The sequence below is a fragment of the Protobothrops mucrosquamatus genome, unplaced genomic scaffold (genome assembly GCF_001527695.2).
Source record: "Protobothrops mucrosquamatus isolate PMUCROS unplaced genomic scaffold, P.Mucros_1.0 scaffold3, whole genome shotgun sequence".
Lineage (NCBI taxonomy): Eukaryota > Metazoa > Chordata > Lepidosauria > Squamata > Viperidae > Protobothrops > Protobothrops mucrosquamatus.
The window spans coordinates 1886019-1899795 of record NW_015386390.1 but is presented as its reverse complement, the minus strand read 5'-3'; the positions used below and the strand labels follow the sequence as shown (position 1 = coordinate 1899795).

Genomic DNA, 13777 nt, shown 5'->3' with positions numbered 1-13777 from the left:
CTCCAAAGCGCCTGAAGGCAGGACAAGAAGCAACGGATGGAAACTAATCAAGGAGAGAAGCAACCTAGAACTAAGGAGAAACTTCCTGACAGTTAGAACAATTAACCAGTGGAACAGCCTGCCTCCAGAAGTGGTGAATGCTCCAACACTGGAAGTTTTTAAGAAGAGACTGGTCAGCCATTTGTCTGAAATGGTATAGGGTTTCCTGCCTGAGCAGGGGGTTGGACTAGATGACCTCCAAGATCCCTTCCAACTTTATCATCATCATCATCATCATCATCATCATCAATCATCATCATCATCATCATCATCATCATCATCATCATCATCATCATCATTATTTCTTAAACTAAAGCACTATTGAATAGTTTAAAGCCAACCCAGAATCAAGCAACTATACCATACTCAGCAAATAGCTTCTGGCCTAATGATGAACAGTACGGTAGCAGTGTTTTATTTGTCTGTTAGTCTCGGACCTGAGGGAAATTGTGCTGACTCTCATTAGAAATGAAGCATTGGTTTGCCAGCAATCTTAAAAGTAATTTTATATTGTTTCAACAGGCTGTGAAATCTGCAGTACAGACCCTCACCGTTGGGGGAGTGGGCACTTCTCAATTTAAAACGATAATTCCCCTGACAACGGCACCCAACGTTCAGCAAATTCAGGTACCTGGAAGCAAATTCCATTATGTCCGGCTTGTCACTGCCACAACTGCCAATAGTACAGCACAGCCAGCCAATCAGAATCCCAGCACCAGCACTGCAAACCTCCAGCAAGGTTAGAAGACTCTTTATTTGAATATATTTTATGATCATTGGAAGGTGCTTAAGAAAAATGCAAGTAGGAAACTACAAAAGAATTTTGATGAGGACGGCAAATTGGAGGAGATGCTTTATGCAAGTCAAAAGCCTACTGCTTAGCTGGAATTGGTTTTCTATTTTTTAATAGATTTGGGATTGAAACATGGTTATTTGTTATTGATCGTTGCTTAGTTGGAGAATGCCATAACGAAATGCCATTTCGTTAAGATTTAATTATGACCATAGTTTGCTCGTCTTACTCCCGTGGTCAGCTTTGCTTCAGAATTCTTGGAGGTGTTTCAGAATCACACTAATGCTTATTGCATTATTTTTCATGGCCTGTGTAGTGTATTCACCAACCATGTAATAAAGATTTGATATTTTATGTTCACTTTTATTTAAAGTTCTGAAAGATTTTCTTTTCAAAAATAGACCATTCGGCAACGTGGGTGTAAAGCTTTATTGATTAATTTCAAACAGTAATTTGAACCATTCATCAATTTTCAGTTAATATGTTTGCAACTGGGATTTGCATCAGAACGTTGCAGTGTGCACTGATATCCCTCCTGCTTGCTTCATTTTACTCCCCCCCCCCCTTTTTTTTATTCTTCCCATCACACTGACCACTTCATAGCTACTGGACACATTTTTGTTTTCATTAGAATTGGGGGGTTGAGGGTGGAGGTTCCCTACTCAAGTTGTATCTGTATACCTTGGAATTCTCTTAAGCCTGCTTGTGAATTGTTAGCGGGCTCCATAGGAAAAACCTCGCAGTATGGAGTGCTTCCAAGCATTCCTATAGACCAGGAGTCTCCAACCTTGGCAACTTTAAGACTTGTGGACTCCCAGGATTCCTCATCCACCCAAGCTGGCTGGGAAATTGTGGGAATTGAAAGTCCACAAATCTTAAAAGTTGCCAAGCTTGGAGACTCCTGTTATACACCCCTGCAACACAATTTCGCAACTTCTCTTGCTGAACTTTTCCCCTTTCTAGGGCATGTTTGTCATTTGTTGTGTTGAACGTCTCCCTCTAGGACAGTGTTTCTCAACCTTGGCCATTTTAAGATGTGTGGACTTCAACTCCCAAAATTCCCCAGCCAGCATGGCTGGCTAGGGAATTCTGGGAGTTGAAGTCCACATATCTTAAAATACCCAAGGTTGAGAAACACTGCTCTAGGACAGTGATGGCGAACCTTTTAGAGACCGAGTGCCCAAACTGCAACCCAAAACCCACTTATGCATCATCGAGTGCTGGGTGGGTGTGGCCCATTGGCTGGGTGTGGCCAATTGGGTAGGTGTGGCCCATTGGCTGGGCGTGGCTGCAGTGGTAATGGCAGACTGGGTGGGACTAAAAAGTTCAATCAATCAATTCCAACTTTGCAAGATCTTTTTTTCCCCGTGAGAATTTGAAATTGACTGATTGAACCTTTTTTTTTGCACATGGTGGCGGAGGCCTAAAGCAAAAAGGTTTTATAAAATCCAGCTGAAGGCCTAGGACTGGGGCAACGGCACGCGTGCCCATAGAGAGGGCTCTGAGTGCCGCCTCTGGCACCCGTGCCATAGGTTCGCCACAACTGCTCTAGGATATTCTGTATTTTTTTAAAAAGCCATTTGCAGCCTGTGGTCCACCAAGTCTGCTAATATTATCATAGCAACATAAGTAACAATTCTTGGGAAACGAAATTAGAATGAAAATGTATAACCTTGAAAACAGCTCAGCGTTGCTTTGACTTATTTTTTTACATTAAAGTTACCCAAATATATTGAATGTATATGCTACTGTGGAAATTATATGGCTACGTTCAAAATGCTCATATGGGCCGTGTTCTTATTCTGTTTCCCCGAAATTAGATTCTAAACAAAATTGTATCTGGTTTTTATAGCAAACATTTTTTTAATTCATGACATTTTTCTGTAGCTATTTATATATGGACTGGAGGATATGACCTGCTGGGTAGTGTATCTTGCTGAACATGACATAGCTCAGGGGTAGGCAACTTTGGCTCTTTTATGACTCGTGGACTTCAACTCCCAGAATTCCTCAGCCAGCACAGTCATAAACGAGTCATAAAAGAGCCAAGGTTGCCTACCCCTGACATAGCTCAAGATAGACCTACCAGAATGAGGGATGACTGGATATTTAAGGAAGCTGCCTAACCTTTTTTTAATGTCTTAGAAAGTTGCATATTGTATCTCATTCAATTTCTTTTGAACAGCAAAACCAGTGGTGGTGAATGCGACCCCTGTACGGATGTCTGTGCCTATTATCCCAGCAACACAGACAGTCAAACAAGTAAGTTCCACGTACAGCAGCTTCCTGTGAATCCCTAGTTTTTCACAGAAACTTTCAGTTAATTTAACTCTGACTATCCTTATGAAGTTATTTGCTGCAAGAGATTGTAGTGTGATATACAAGAAAGATATCCTGAATATTTCCTTCCTTGCAGGTAGCCCCCAAACCAATGAACACAACTTCACAGATAGTTACCACAAGCCAGCCACAACAAAGACTTATTATGCCTGCCACACCACTGCCACAGATCCAACCCAACCTCACCAACCTTCCCCCTGGCACTGTCCTGGCCCCTGCTCACGGCACAGGAAACGTGGGATATGCATTTCTCCCAGCTCAGTATGTCACACAGGTATGATATTATGGGAAGGAATTTACAAAAAATAACAGTGTTTATAACTAATACTCTTGGAGAAGAGACTAGAGGATTTGTATATTTGGTAGCTGGAGGCAGTTTCTCACCTTCCGAATCTTTCCAGCATGCTGGCTAGAAAATTCTGGGAATTGAAGTCCACACATCTTAAAGTTACTGAGATGAGAAGCACTGGTTTAAGGGATGCTGCGAGAAACAGTTCATTAGTAAGGTTAAATCTTAGAAATAATCTGAGATGTTTTCTTCATTTTGAAAGTTGAGATTAAACATTGTAGAGTATATTTTATTTATTATTTTATTTATTATTTATATTTTTACCCCGCCCTTCTCCCTGCGGACTCAGGGCGGCTTACAGCCTTTTAAAACAATAAATAAATACAGAAAATACTAAAGTTAAAATGTTGATTAAAATGAAATATTATTAGGCCTTTGTTATTTTTAAAAATATTATAAAACCAAGCTAAAAACCCTTAGGCCAGTCCTGCCAACTTAAATAACCATGTCTTAAGGGCGCGGCGGAAGGAAGGGAGATCCGGGATCACCCGGATCTCTGGGGGTAGTTCGTTCCATAGGGTGGGAGCTCCCACCAAGAAGGCCCTCCCCCTGGGGGTCGCCAGCCGGCACTGTCTGGCTGACGGCACCCTGAGGAGACCCACTCTGTGGGAGCGTATCGGCCGATGGGAGGTAGTCTGCGGCAGAAGGCGGTCTCGGAGATAACCAGGTCCGATGCCATGGAGCGCTTTGAAGATGATAATAAACACCTTGAAGCGCACCCGGAAAGCCACCGGCAGCCAGTGCAGCTCGCGCAGCAACGGCGTTACATGGGAGACGTTACCTGCTTAATAGAGTCTAGAACAGTGGTGGCGAACCTATGGCACGCGTGCCAGAGGCGGCACTCAGAGCTCTCTCTGTGGGCACGCGCACCATGACCCAGAGATGGCAACTGTCCCTCTTCAGTCAGCCGCCCGCTAACTCACCGAAGTCCCACGTGGCCGGATTTCCCTTCCCCCCCCCCGTCCCATCCCTCCTGGCCATGTTCTCCTTTTCCTGGGCATGACCCACTGTATCACCTCCTCAGCGGTCAGCCGTCCAGCTCAGAGGTGGCTTCTCTGAACTGCTAGCGGCAGGCTGCAGAGCCCCAGAGTGTGCCAGTGAAGGGGCCGGCAGGCTGTGGCTGCTGACGGACACTGTCGGCCCCCATGCGCTCGCTGGCCTCTGTGTGCGGGGGCCAATGGTGTCAGGCAGCAGCCGCCTTGGCCCCTGTCTTGCCTTGCCCTGCGACAATGGCACTCCTGCCCTTCCTTGCCTCGCCTCACCCTGCAGGACGAGCCTCCTGCCCACTGCCCCACCTGCCAAAGGCCCCCTGGATCTCCCCCAACCCTGCCCGGCCCCCACAGGCGTCCCTCCCCATGAGCAACATCGACATGACCATGCCCACCTTGGCCACACCCACCCCGTCTGCCATGACCACCACAGCCACGCCCACCCAGTGGGCCACGCCCACCTGGCACCCGGCGATAAATGTGGGTTTTGGGTTGCAGTTTGGGCACTCAGTCTCTAAAAGGTTTGCCATGACTGGTCTAGAATTTGCTCTCTGAGAAGAGGGAACATTCTTTATTCCCTAAAAATCCAAGAAAAAAAAATAATTTGGAACAAGACTGTGAGAAATGAAGTGTGACATAATGTAATTGAGGTGGCCAAGCAGAATATATTTCTGCAATGTCGCATTTAGAGAAACTCAGCGTGGCAATATTTAAAAGGCAACTGCAGGCTAGAAAGAACAGCTATTCTTCGACGTTGTCTTCCGTAGCCTGTGCACTCTTCACATGGGTGGATGTCACCACCCAGAATTCCCCAGCCAGCCTTCTAAGGAGTTCTGAGTGTTGAAATCCATAATTTGGAGGGCAGCCAGCTTGTGTAAAAGATGCAGGGGAAAAAAAGAGTTACGGTAGCAGAATACTTTTATGGGAAGCATAAAACACGAATAGGGAAAATCAGGTTCACAAGCTTGATTTGGGTTACACGTTTCCCTTCGACTCAACTTTTTTCAGGTATTACACATTCTGAATAAATCCTGGATCCGTTTTGTTTTGTTTTTTAAGATGCTCGTCCATTCTGATGTTATCTAGCCTTAAATGTATTGAGGGGGGGAAATGGGGTATCATCAAATGAGTTTCAGAAAATCTGTAAAGAAATGTTTTGTAGAAATCCACTAAAAGCAGGGGTCCTCAACCTTGGCAACTTTAAGACTTGTGGACTTCAACTCCCAGAATTCCTCAGCCAGCTTTGCTGGCTGAGGAATTCTGGGAGTTGAAGTCCACAAGTCTTAAAGTTGCCAAGGTTGAGGACCCCTGCACTAAAGGCAATAAGAGTCCAAAGCAAATACTGGAACTGCAGAGAATTATAACATTATTGTAAAAGATCGTGGTGGGAACAGGATGTACCATGCTTAGTTTTCTACAGTTCATATACCTGTGGAATTTTGCCCTCCTGAAGCTAGCGTTGATTGCAAATCAACGAAGCATTTTTTATGTACAGTATGTGCAGTCAAGCAGGCTGTTATTTTTAGTGACTTCTAGTAAATTTGCCTATCTCTTTCTTCACTTTAAGCCTTTATTCATCATCAACATGGCAACTACAGTACAAGAGATTAGACCAGGGGCCTTCCAATGTGGCCCTTTTATGACTTGTGGACTTCAACTCCCAGAATTCCTCAGCCGGAATTCTGGGAGTTGAAGTCCACAAGTCATAAAAACGGGCCAAGTTGGAAGGCCCCTGGATTAGGCTATCCTTGTAGGTATACTAAATTGGAAGATACCATCCAAGACCAAGTTTCTAGAAAGCCATATTGCCTAAAAAAATACCAATGACTATCTTATGACTTCCAAGAAAAAGAAGGGAGTGTCATTAATGCAGCTATTTGTGAAAATCCTCATCTACAGACAGCATGTGATGCATTAACTGTGTGTGTGTGTGTTTTTTAAGCTACAGCAGCCATCTTGTGTCTCCATAGCGAGCAGTACTAATCTTAGTGGGACATCAAGTATCCAGACCCAAGCTCGGCTTCCGTTCAATGGGTGGGTATTGTCTATATAAATTACAGAACATATTACATGAAGGAAATGAGATTGGAAATAGAGTTTAATGTTCAGCTACTAAAAAACAGCTGCTGCAATCATAGTGTCTTGTCTATGTATACTAGATATTGAAGATTTTCCTTCTTTGTTTCGCACAACTTGGCTACCTGACCAGATTGTCGTGTTATTGATTGGGTTATTTGACCCCAGAGTCTCAAGACAGAAAACAATTTGAAAACAGGCGGTTAAAAAGAGATAAACAGAGAGAGAGGATCTTACAACTATTAGAATATAACCTTGCAGCCATCTGTTAGGCTTAGCCTTTATATAGAAGAATCCAATTAAAAGAAGAGCCTGTCCATCCATCTAGCTTATTTTTACATCATGTTTTCCTGATCATGCAGAGTCTAAAGACAGATTTGAGGAAGATGGCCTACCTGGAATTGTTTTTCCGTTTCTTAGAAAAAGGGATGTGTTTGTAGTTGCTACCTGGATAAGTTTCTTTTTAGAGCAGGGGTGTCAAATTCAATTTCGTTGAGGGCCGCATCAGCATTGTGGTTGCCCTCAGGGGGCCGGGTGGGTGTGGCCAGGGTGGGTGCGGCCTACTGGGTGGGTGTGAATGGGGTGGGTGTGGCCTACTGGGTGGGTGTGGCCAGCTCTACATCGTTCGCGTCAAGGGTGTCTGTTGGGGCCTGGGCAGGAGTGGGACAGATCTGAGGGTCTCTGGCAGAAGGGGGTGGGACCAGGGCAAATGCCAAGGCATGGTCCACTGGAGGAGCCTCACTGTTCCTCTCAGGCCATGCAGGGGGGGAGCTTATGGAGCTAAGACCGAATGGGTTTCAGCATAGATGGCCACTACGGCCGGCCTGGGCCAGGGCCAAGGCAGAGGGGGCCGTTCCCTCACTGTTTCCAGGATGGCTTCGCGGGCCACATGAAACCACTTCGTGGGTCGCATCCGGGCCCCGGGCCTGGTGTTTGACATGTCTGCTTTAGAGTATGTACGTGCGTATGATTTCCAAAAGAGCTCACCTATGAATTTTGGCTTGTTGCTAATGTGGGCATACGTGCAAAGTGGAGACCATCCCAAAACAGTGATTTGTGTGGAAATTTAGACATTGCTGTCAGATGATAGCTTCTTCCTCATTGGAATGAATGAATGGCCAATTGCCACCTGATTCTCATCTGAAGTTGTGCCCCACTGGAAAGAGCCCAGGGGAAAAGCCACAACAGATTGGCTGTGCTTCACTTGGTGTCTTAGACAATTTGCTTCTCATAACATATCAACCTTGTTCTTTTGAAACGCTCGTCTGTAGGAGCCCTTTGTGCAATGCCTCTGAGTCATGCTTCTGTCCTCTGATTGTGGAACATGTTGAGTTGAGTAGGCTAAGTTGTGAAGGGATGTTATGCTGTTTAAATGGAAAAATTTTTCAAAAATGTCATATTCTTCTTTGGAAAACAAAATGGGGCTTCACCCCATCACATCAGCTGGTCTCACTCATTCAGACAAGGAAGGTATGCTACGGACCCCGTCAGTCAAGGAATTTTGTCTGGCAGGGTCTAGGACAGGGGTAGGCACGTGGACTTCAACTCCCAGAATTCCTGAGCCAGCCATGCTGAGGGGAAAGGGAGAGTTTCCAAACTGAGTCATGCTGGCTTAGGAATTCTGGGAGTTGAAGTCCACGAGTCATAAAAGAGCCAAGGTTGCCTACCCCTGGTCTAGGAAGAGAGCCTTCCCTGCTGAATTTATGGAACGTCCTGCCCCCAGATGTGAGGAAGGCCCGCACTCTCTTAGCCTTCTGCAAAGAGATCAAAATTTGGTTGTGCGGCCTTGCCTGCAGTAACCAGCATTAAATGCCGCTCTTGGGATTTTTATCCTTCAGAAGTTCATAATGTCGTTATTTTGTCATTTAATTTTTAATCCTAAATTAATGTTAATGTTAATTTTTCTAGATTTCATTTATCAATTGTATTATATTGTACACCCTCCAGAGCCCTGTTTGAGGCAGATCGACAATTTAGAAATAAGAAATATAAATAAAAATCATACTGAAATCTTGTTTTCTAGGATAATCTCGTCTGAATCTGCAAATCGTCCAAGAAAACCCTGCAACTGTACAAAATCACTGTGTCTTAAGCTGTGAGTATTATACACATAACCTCTTCGGAGATTTAAAAATCCACTTCGCTGTATATTAGGGGGGGGAAAACCTGGAAGAACAAAAGCCACATTTTTCCCAGGGATTCCACTTCAAAAATTATTCTCTAAAATCTTCTGAAATGATACTGTCCATTTGCATGATTAGAATAGGTCTCTGTGCATTGATCTGTAGCTGAATGATTCAGACTTAGAGGCAGACCAACAGTAAACCTGGTTCGCAGAATAAGCGGTAAAAGCAACATTTCTTTTTCTGATATCCACAGGTTATTCCCAGGATGAATTCATGGCTGCCAACCTGAAGGAAACCTACTAGTTTCCATACTAGTTTATTTCCTTATTTTTTGTATTGATTTAATCCATTTTCTATGGCTGCCCACTCACCTAAGTGACTCTGGGTAGCTAGCAAAATGTTATAAAAACAATCATGAAGATAAATAATATTATATCATCTCCCAAAATGGGCACATCTAACATTCCAGCCTGAATGCCTGTGGAAAACTCAGCTTTTTAATGCCTTACAAAAGCCCAGCGAGGTTGGAGCCAATTGAATCAGGAGGAAAGGGGGACAGGAGGGGATCAGCCCAACTCCATGTAAGGTGAATGTCAAAAGCCTTTTCTTTAGAGGCAGCCTTTGTTTCTGGCCTTTAATTTATTTGTTCCTTTGAAGGGACCATTTTTATGGCTCATGACATGTTGAGAGTTCCTGTTAAGCCCAAGGTTAACATGCTCACACTCATGCATAAAGGAACCAGGGTACACACGCGTGCACACACGCACACACTCATCTATCTTTAGGTCAGGGGTAGGCAACCTTGGCTCTTTTATGACTCGTGGACTTCAACTCCCAGAATTCCTGAGCCAGCATGGCTCAGCTTGGAAACTCCCTTTCCCCTCAGCATGGCTGGCTCAGGAATTCTGGGAGTTGAAGTCCACGAGTCATAAAAGAGCCAAGGTTGCCTATCCCTGGGTTAGGTTATAGGTTTGGATAAAGATAAAAGTCCAGCAGATTGCCACCCTCCATGTCCAGAAGTTTCTCCCAACACACGTCTGTGTGGTTGGATGCAGAAGAGGATAGAGGATGGGAAGGAGTCAGAAACTCAGCACTGAATTGGTTAATCATCATTAGAGATTTTTTTTTTTTGATTTTTTTTAACAGATACTGCGATTGCTTTGCAAACGGGGAATTCTGTAACAATTGCAACTGTACAAATTGCTATAACAACCTGGACCATGAAAATGATAGGCAAAAAGCAATCAAGGTAAGGTTTGTTTTTTAAATATATATAAAGGGAAATCTTGGGGAAATACATTTCCCAAGTTCACGGTACTCATGAATTCCTTCCTGAATAGTGGGTGGAAACCACAGTTGTTGTCTTTACTACATTAGATGGGTGTTTTTGCCAGTTTTTCCTGCACAGGACCCTAACATTTTGTTTTCTCTCTTTCTTCTCTCCCTTCTCTCTTTACGATTACCTTGTTAGGCCTGCCTGGACAGAAATCCCGAAGCCTTTAAACCTAAAATAGGGAAGGGAAAGGAAGGCGAGTCGGACAGGCGACACAGCAAAGGTTGTAACTGCAAAAGGTCTGGATGCCTCAAAAATTATTGCGAGTGTTATGAGGTAAAAAGGAGCTTTTTGGTGATGCTTTTTTTGTTTTTAGTCTTATAAAATCTAGTATTTTAAAAATCTAACCATTTAGTTCTAAAATTTACGTGGAATACTAATATTTTACACCTCTTAAAAACTCAGAGTTAAGTAGGTGTTCAGTCACCAAAAACCTAGTTAATAAAAATATCTTCAGTTCTTTTAAAAAAATTCCTAATGTCGGTTGATCTTCTTAATGGAGACAATCCCAGTGTCTCACTTCTATAAAGGCCTTCCACCGTTCTCTCCCTATTTAGTAATCTTTCTGTGTATTTGACGATGACTGTTTTTCAGGGTTTTCCAGCTTCTATTTTGATAACTTTTTGTGAAATGGTTTTAATGAGTATCATTTCTACAAAAGAAGCTTCATAATTGTAGCTCTTTGAGTGAAGTAAAACCATACCCCTGTTTAAAAATGATCCTATATTCTGGTCAAGCAATAGATGGAAAATTCTTTTATAGAAGATGGGGTGATATTTCAGAGTAGTAAGCTTTTCAGGAACAATAAAATTGATTTAATTCAATTTTATTTCCTCCTGTCCATACCAAGTTAGTAAGTTTTTTGATTACTCTATTAGTATTAATTTTCTACACTATTTGTCAAAATGCCTTTGCTGTAAATTTAAAAAAATGCTAGCCACATCTTTAATTATAAAAAAGGTTCAAGAACAATCAAGAAAGCCATCCTGAGAGGATTTGCTACATCAAGATCATACAGTTTCAGAAGTTCATTAAGGGTAAATGCCAGAAATGAGACAGAAATTGAAAACCTGTATTATTTTTGAGGTGGCAATCAGATATTTATTTTACAGCATATTTATAGCCTCGTTCACCTTAATTTGGGCTTCAGAAGAATGGACAACTTAAGGATGTTTTGTAACAATCATCAAAACTAAATAAGAGGAATAGCAGACTAAAATAATATCTAAATGGAGAAATTGTGTTCAGTTAGGGAGATTGTGATGTAGAAGCCAAATAGAGCTGTGGTGAAGAGGAGAGTCATTGAATTTCTCTAGGTCAGAAAATCTACTTTATACTTGCATAAACAATCCCCAGCACAAGAACATCTTCGTGGACAGAGCTGGAATGAAAGAAAGGTCATTATGACAATACTTGAATTATCACGGATTTGCCAGTATTTTTTCTCGCGGAGGTTACACTGAAAGGTGAAGCTCCAAATGTAACCGATTTTGTACCTTGTTGTTAATTGCGAAGTCGTGTCCGACCCATCGCGACCCCATAGACAACGTTCCTCCAGGTCTTCCTGTCCTCTACCATCTTCTGGAGTCCATTTAAGCTCACGCCTCCTGCTTCAGTGACTCCATCCAGCCGCCTCATTCTCCGTCGTCCCCTTCTTCTCTTGCCCTCCATCTTTCCCACCATTAAGCCCTTCTCCAGTGAGTCCTTCCTTCTCATTAGGTGGCCAAAGTACTTGAGTTTCAACTTCAGGATCTGGCCTTCCAAAGAGCAGTCGGGATTTTGTACCTAGCAGCACTTTATTCTGTACATTCCATGCAGTTCTCTAAACCACAGTGAAAGTGCACTCGGTTGACTTTCGATTTCTCCCTGTTGCAGGCAAAGATCATGTGTTCTTCAATTTGCAAATGTATCGGCTGCAAGAATTTTGAAGAAAGCCCGGAACGGAAAACACTGATGCACTTAGCCGATGCTGCTGAAGTGCGAGTCCAGCAGCAAACGGCTGCCAAGACAAAGTTGTCTTCACAGATTTCGGATCTGTTAACCAGGCCAGCTCCAGTGCTGACAAGTGGAGGGGGAAGGTGTGTTCATTTCTGGTTTGTTAAGCTTTGTACCATTTCTTGCGTGCAAATTAGATTTTTGAGAGGAGGACTGCCCCTCCCCCCACATGTCTAAGTGCTTTCTTTCTCTCTTCACTTGGCTAGGGGCTAAGCTCTTTTTATTTTCCCTTCTGAGACTGATCATGAGAGTGGAATACATTGCATAGAGCAGGGGTCTTCAAACCTGGCCCTTTTATGACTTGTGGACTTCCAACTCCCAGAATTCCTCAGCTAGCGTGCCTGGGCTGAGGAACTTGGGACCCTCAAGTGGTGCTTAAGGTCAACAGCATGGTGTACCGTGAACCGTAGATCAGCAGCAAGCAAAGGATACAAATTCTTCACCTATCTACTTTTTAGTTTTCAAAAAATTGGGCATGTTGTATTTGCTTTAAGACAGAGGTCTTCAAACTTGGCCCTTTTATGACTTGTGGACTTCAACTCCCAGAATTCCTCAGCCAGGCGTGCCTGGCTGAGGAATTCTGGGAGTTGAAGTCCACAAGTCATAAAAGGGCCAAGTTTGGAGACCCCTGGCATAGATGAATGGGTGCTGATTTATGATTTTCCCTGTTGTAGATTTAAAGGTCCAGCACTTTTAAACCCAAAGAAAGAGCTGTCAGACTAATTAATTAAAATCTATAGAAGGCTGAATGCTTAAGTCTTATAGAGGAAAGGAAGCGAAATACAATTCAAATACATTAGCACTGCTAAGAACCTAAATCAGTGGTGGCGAACCTATAGCACGCGTGCCAGAGGCGGCACTCACAGCCCTCTCTGTGGGCACGCGCGTCATGCCCCGGAGATGGCAACCGTCCCTCTTCAACCAGCCGCCCGCTAACTTGCCGAGGTCCCACATGGCCAGATGCATCCCAGCACCCATGCGCTCGCTGGCCTCTGTGTGCAAGGGCCGATGGTGTCAGGCAGCAGCCGCCCCGGCCCCTGCCTCGCCTTGCCCTGTGACAATGGCACCCCCACCCTGCCTCGCCTTGCCTCGCCTCACCCCGCAGTACGAGCCTCCTGCCCACCGCCCCACCTGCCAGAGACCCCCTGGATCTCCCCCAACCCTGCCCGGCCCCCACAGGCGTCCCTCCCCACGAGCAACATCAACGTGATCACATCCACCTTGGCCACACCCACCCAATCTGCCATGACCAACACAGCCACGCCCACTCTCCCTCTAGATACTCCCATGTAACACCTCTGCTGCGTGAGCTGCACTGGCTGCCTGTGGCCTTCCGGGTGCGCTTCAAGGTGTTAGTAACAACCTTTAAAGCGCTCCATGGCAATGGACCTAGGTATTTGCAAGACCGCCTCCTACCAAATACAGAGAGGGCCTCCTTAGGGTGCCGTCGGCCAGTCAATGCCGGCTGGCGACCCCCAGGGGGAGAGCCTTCTCTGTGGCAGCTCCTGCCCTCTGGAATGACCTACCCCCCGACCTATGTACAACTGCGGACCTGCGCCTTTTTCGCCGAGCCCTGAAAACCCATCTATTTCGTGCGGCCGGCCTGGCGTAGTCTTAATTAGGTTTTAGTATAGGTTTTTATATGGGGTATTTTAGAGCAGGCCTTTATTTATTTAATTTGATTTTAGAATAGATATTTATTGTGATTTTTATTATCGCCTGTTCACCGCCCTGAGT

The 13777-nt window shown here is 44.3% G+C and overlaps 1 protein-coding gene across 3 annotated transcripts in view; it reads left to right on the top strand.

The window, feature by feature from the left end:
• LIN54 (lin-54 DREAM MuvB core complex component) overlaps positions 1 to 13777 on the top strand; it is a 22270-nt gene that overhangs the window by 7981 nt on the left and 512 nt on the right. For all 3 annotated transcript variants that reach the window (XM_015832388.1, XM_015832387.1, XM_015832386.1), the window contains 8 exons: positions 562 to 778; positions 3018 to 3094; positions 3249 to 3446; positions 6453 to 6544; positions 8610 to 8681; positions 9859 to 9961; positions 10184 to 10321; positions 11921 to 12123. In XM_015832388.1, the coding sequence (XP_015687874.1) occupies positions 562 to 778; positions 3018 to 3094; positions 3249 to 3446; positions 6453 to 6544; positions 8610 to 8681; positions 9859 to 9961; positions 10184 to 10321; positions 11921 to 12123 (1100 nt within the window). The remainder of the gene's footprint in view (positions 1 to 561; positions 779 to 3017; positions 3095 to 3248; positions 3447 to 6452; positions 6545 to 8609; positions 8682 to 9858; positions 9962 to 10183; positions 10322 to 11920; positions 12124 to 13777) is intronic.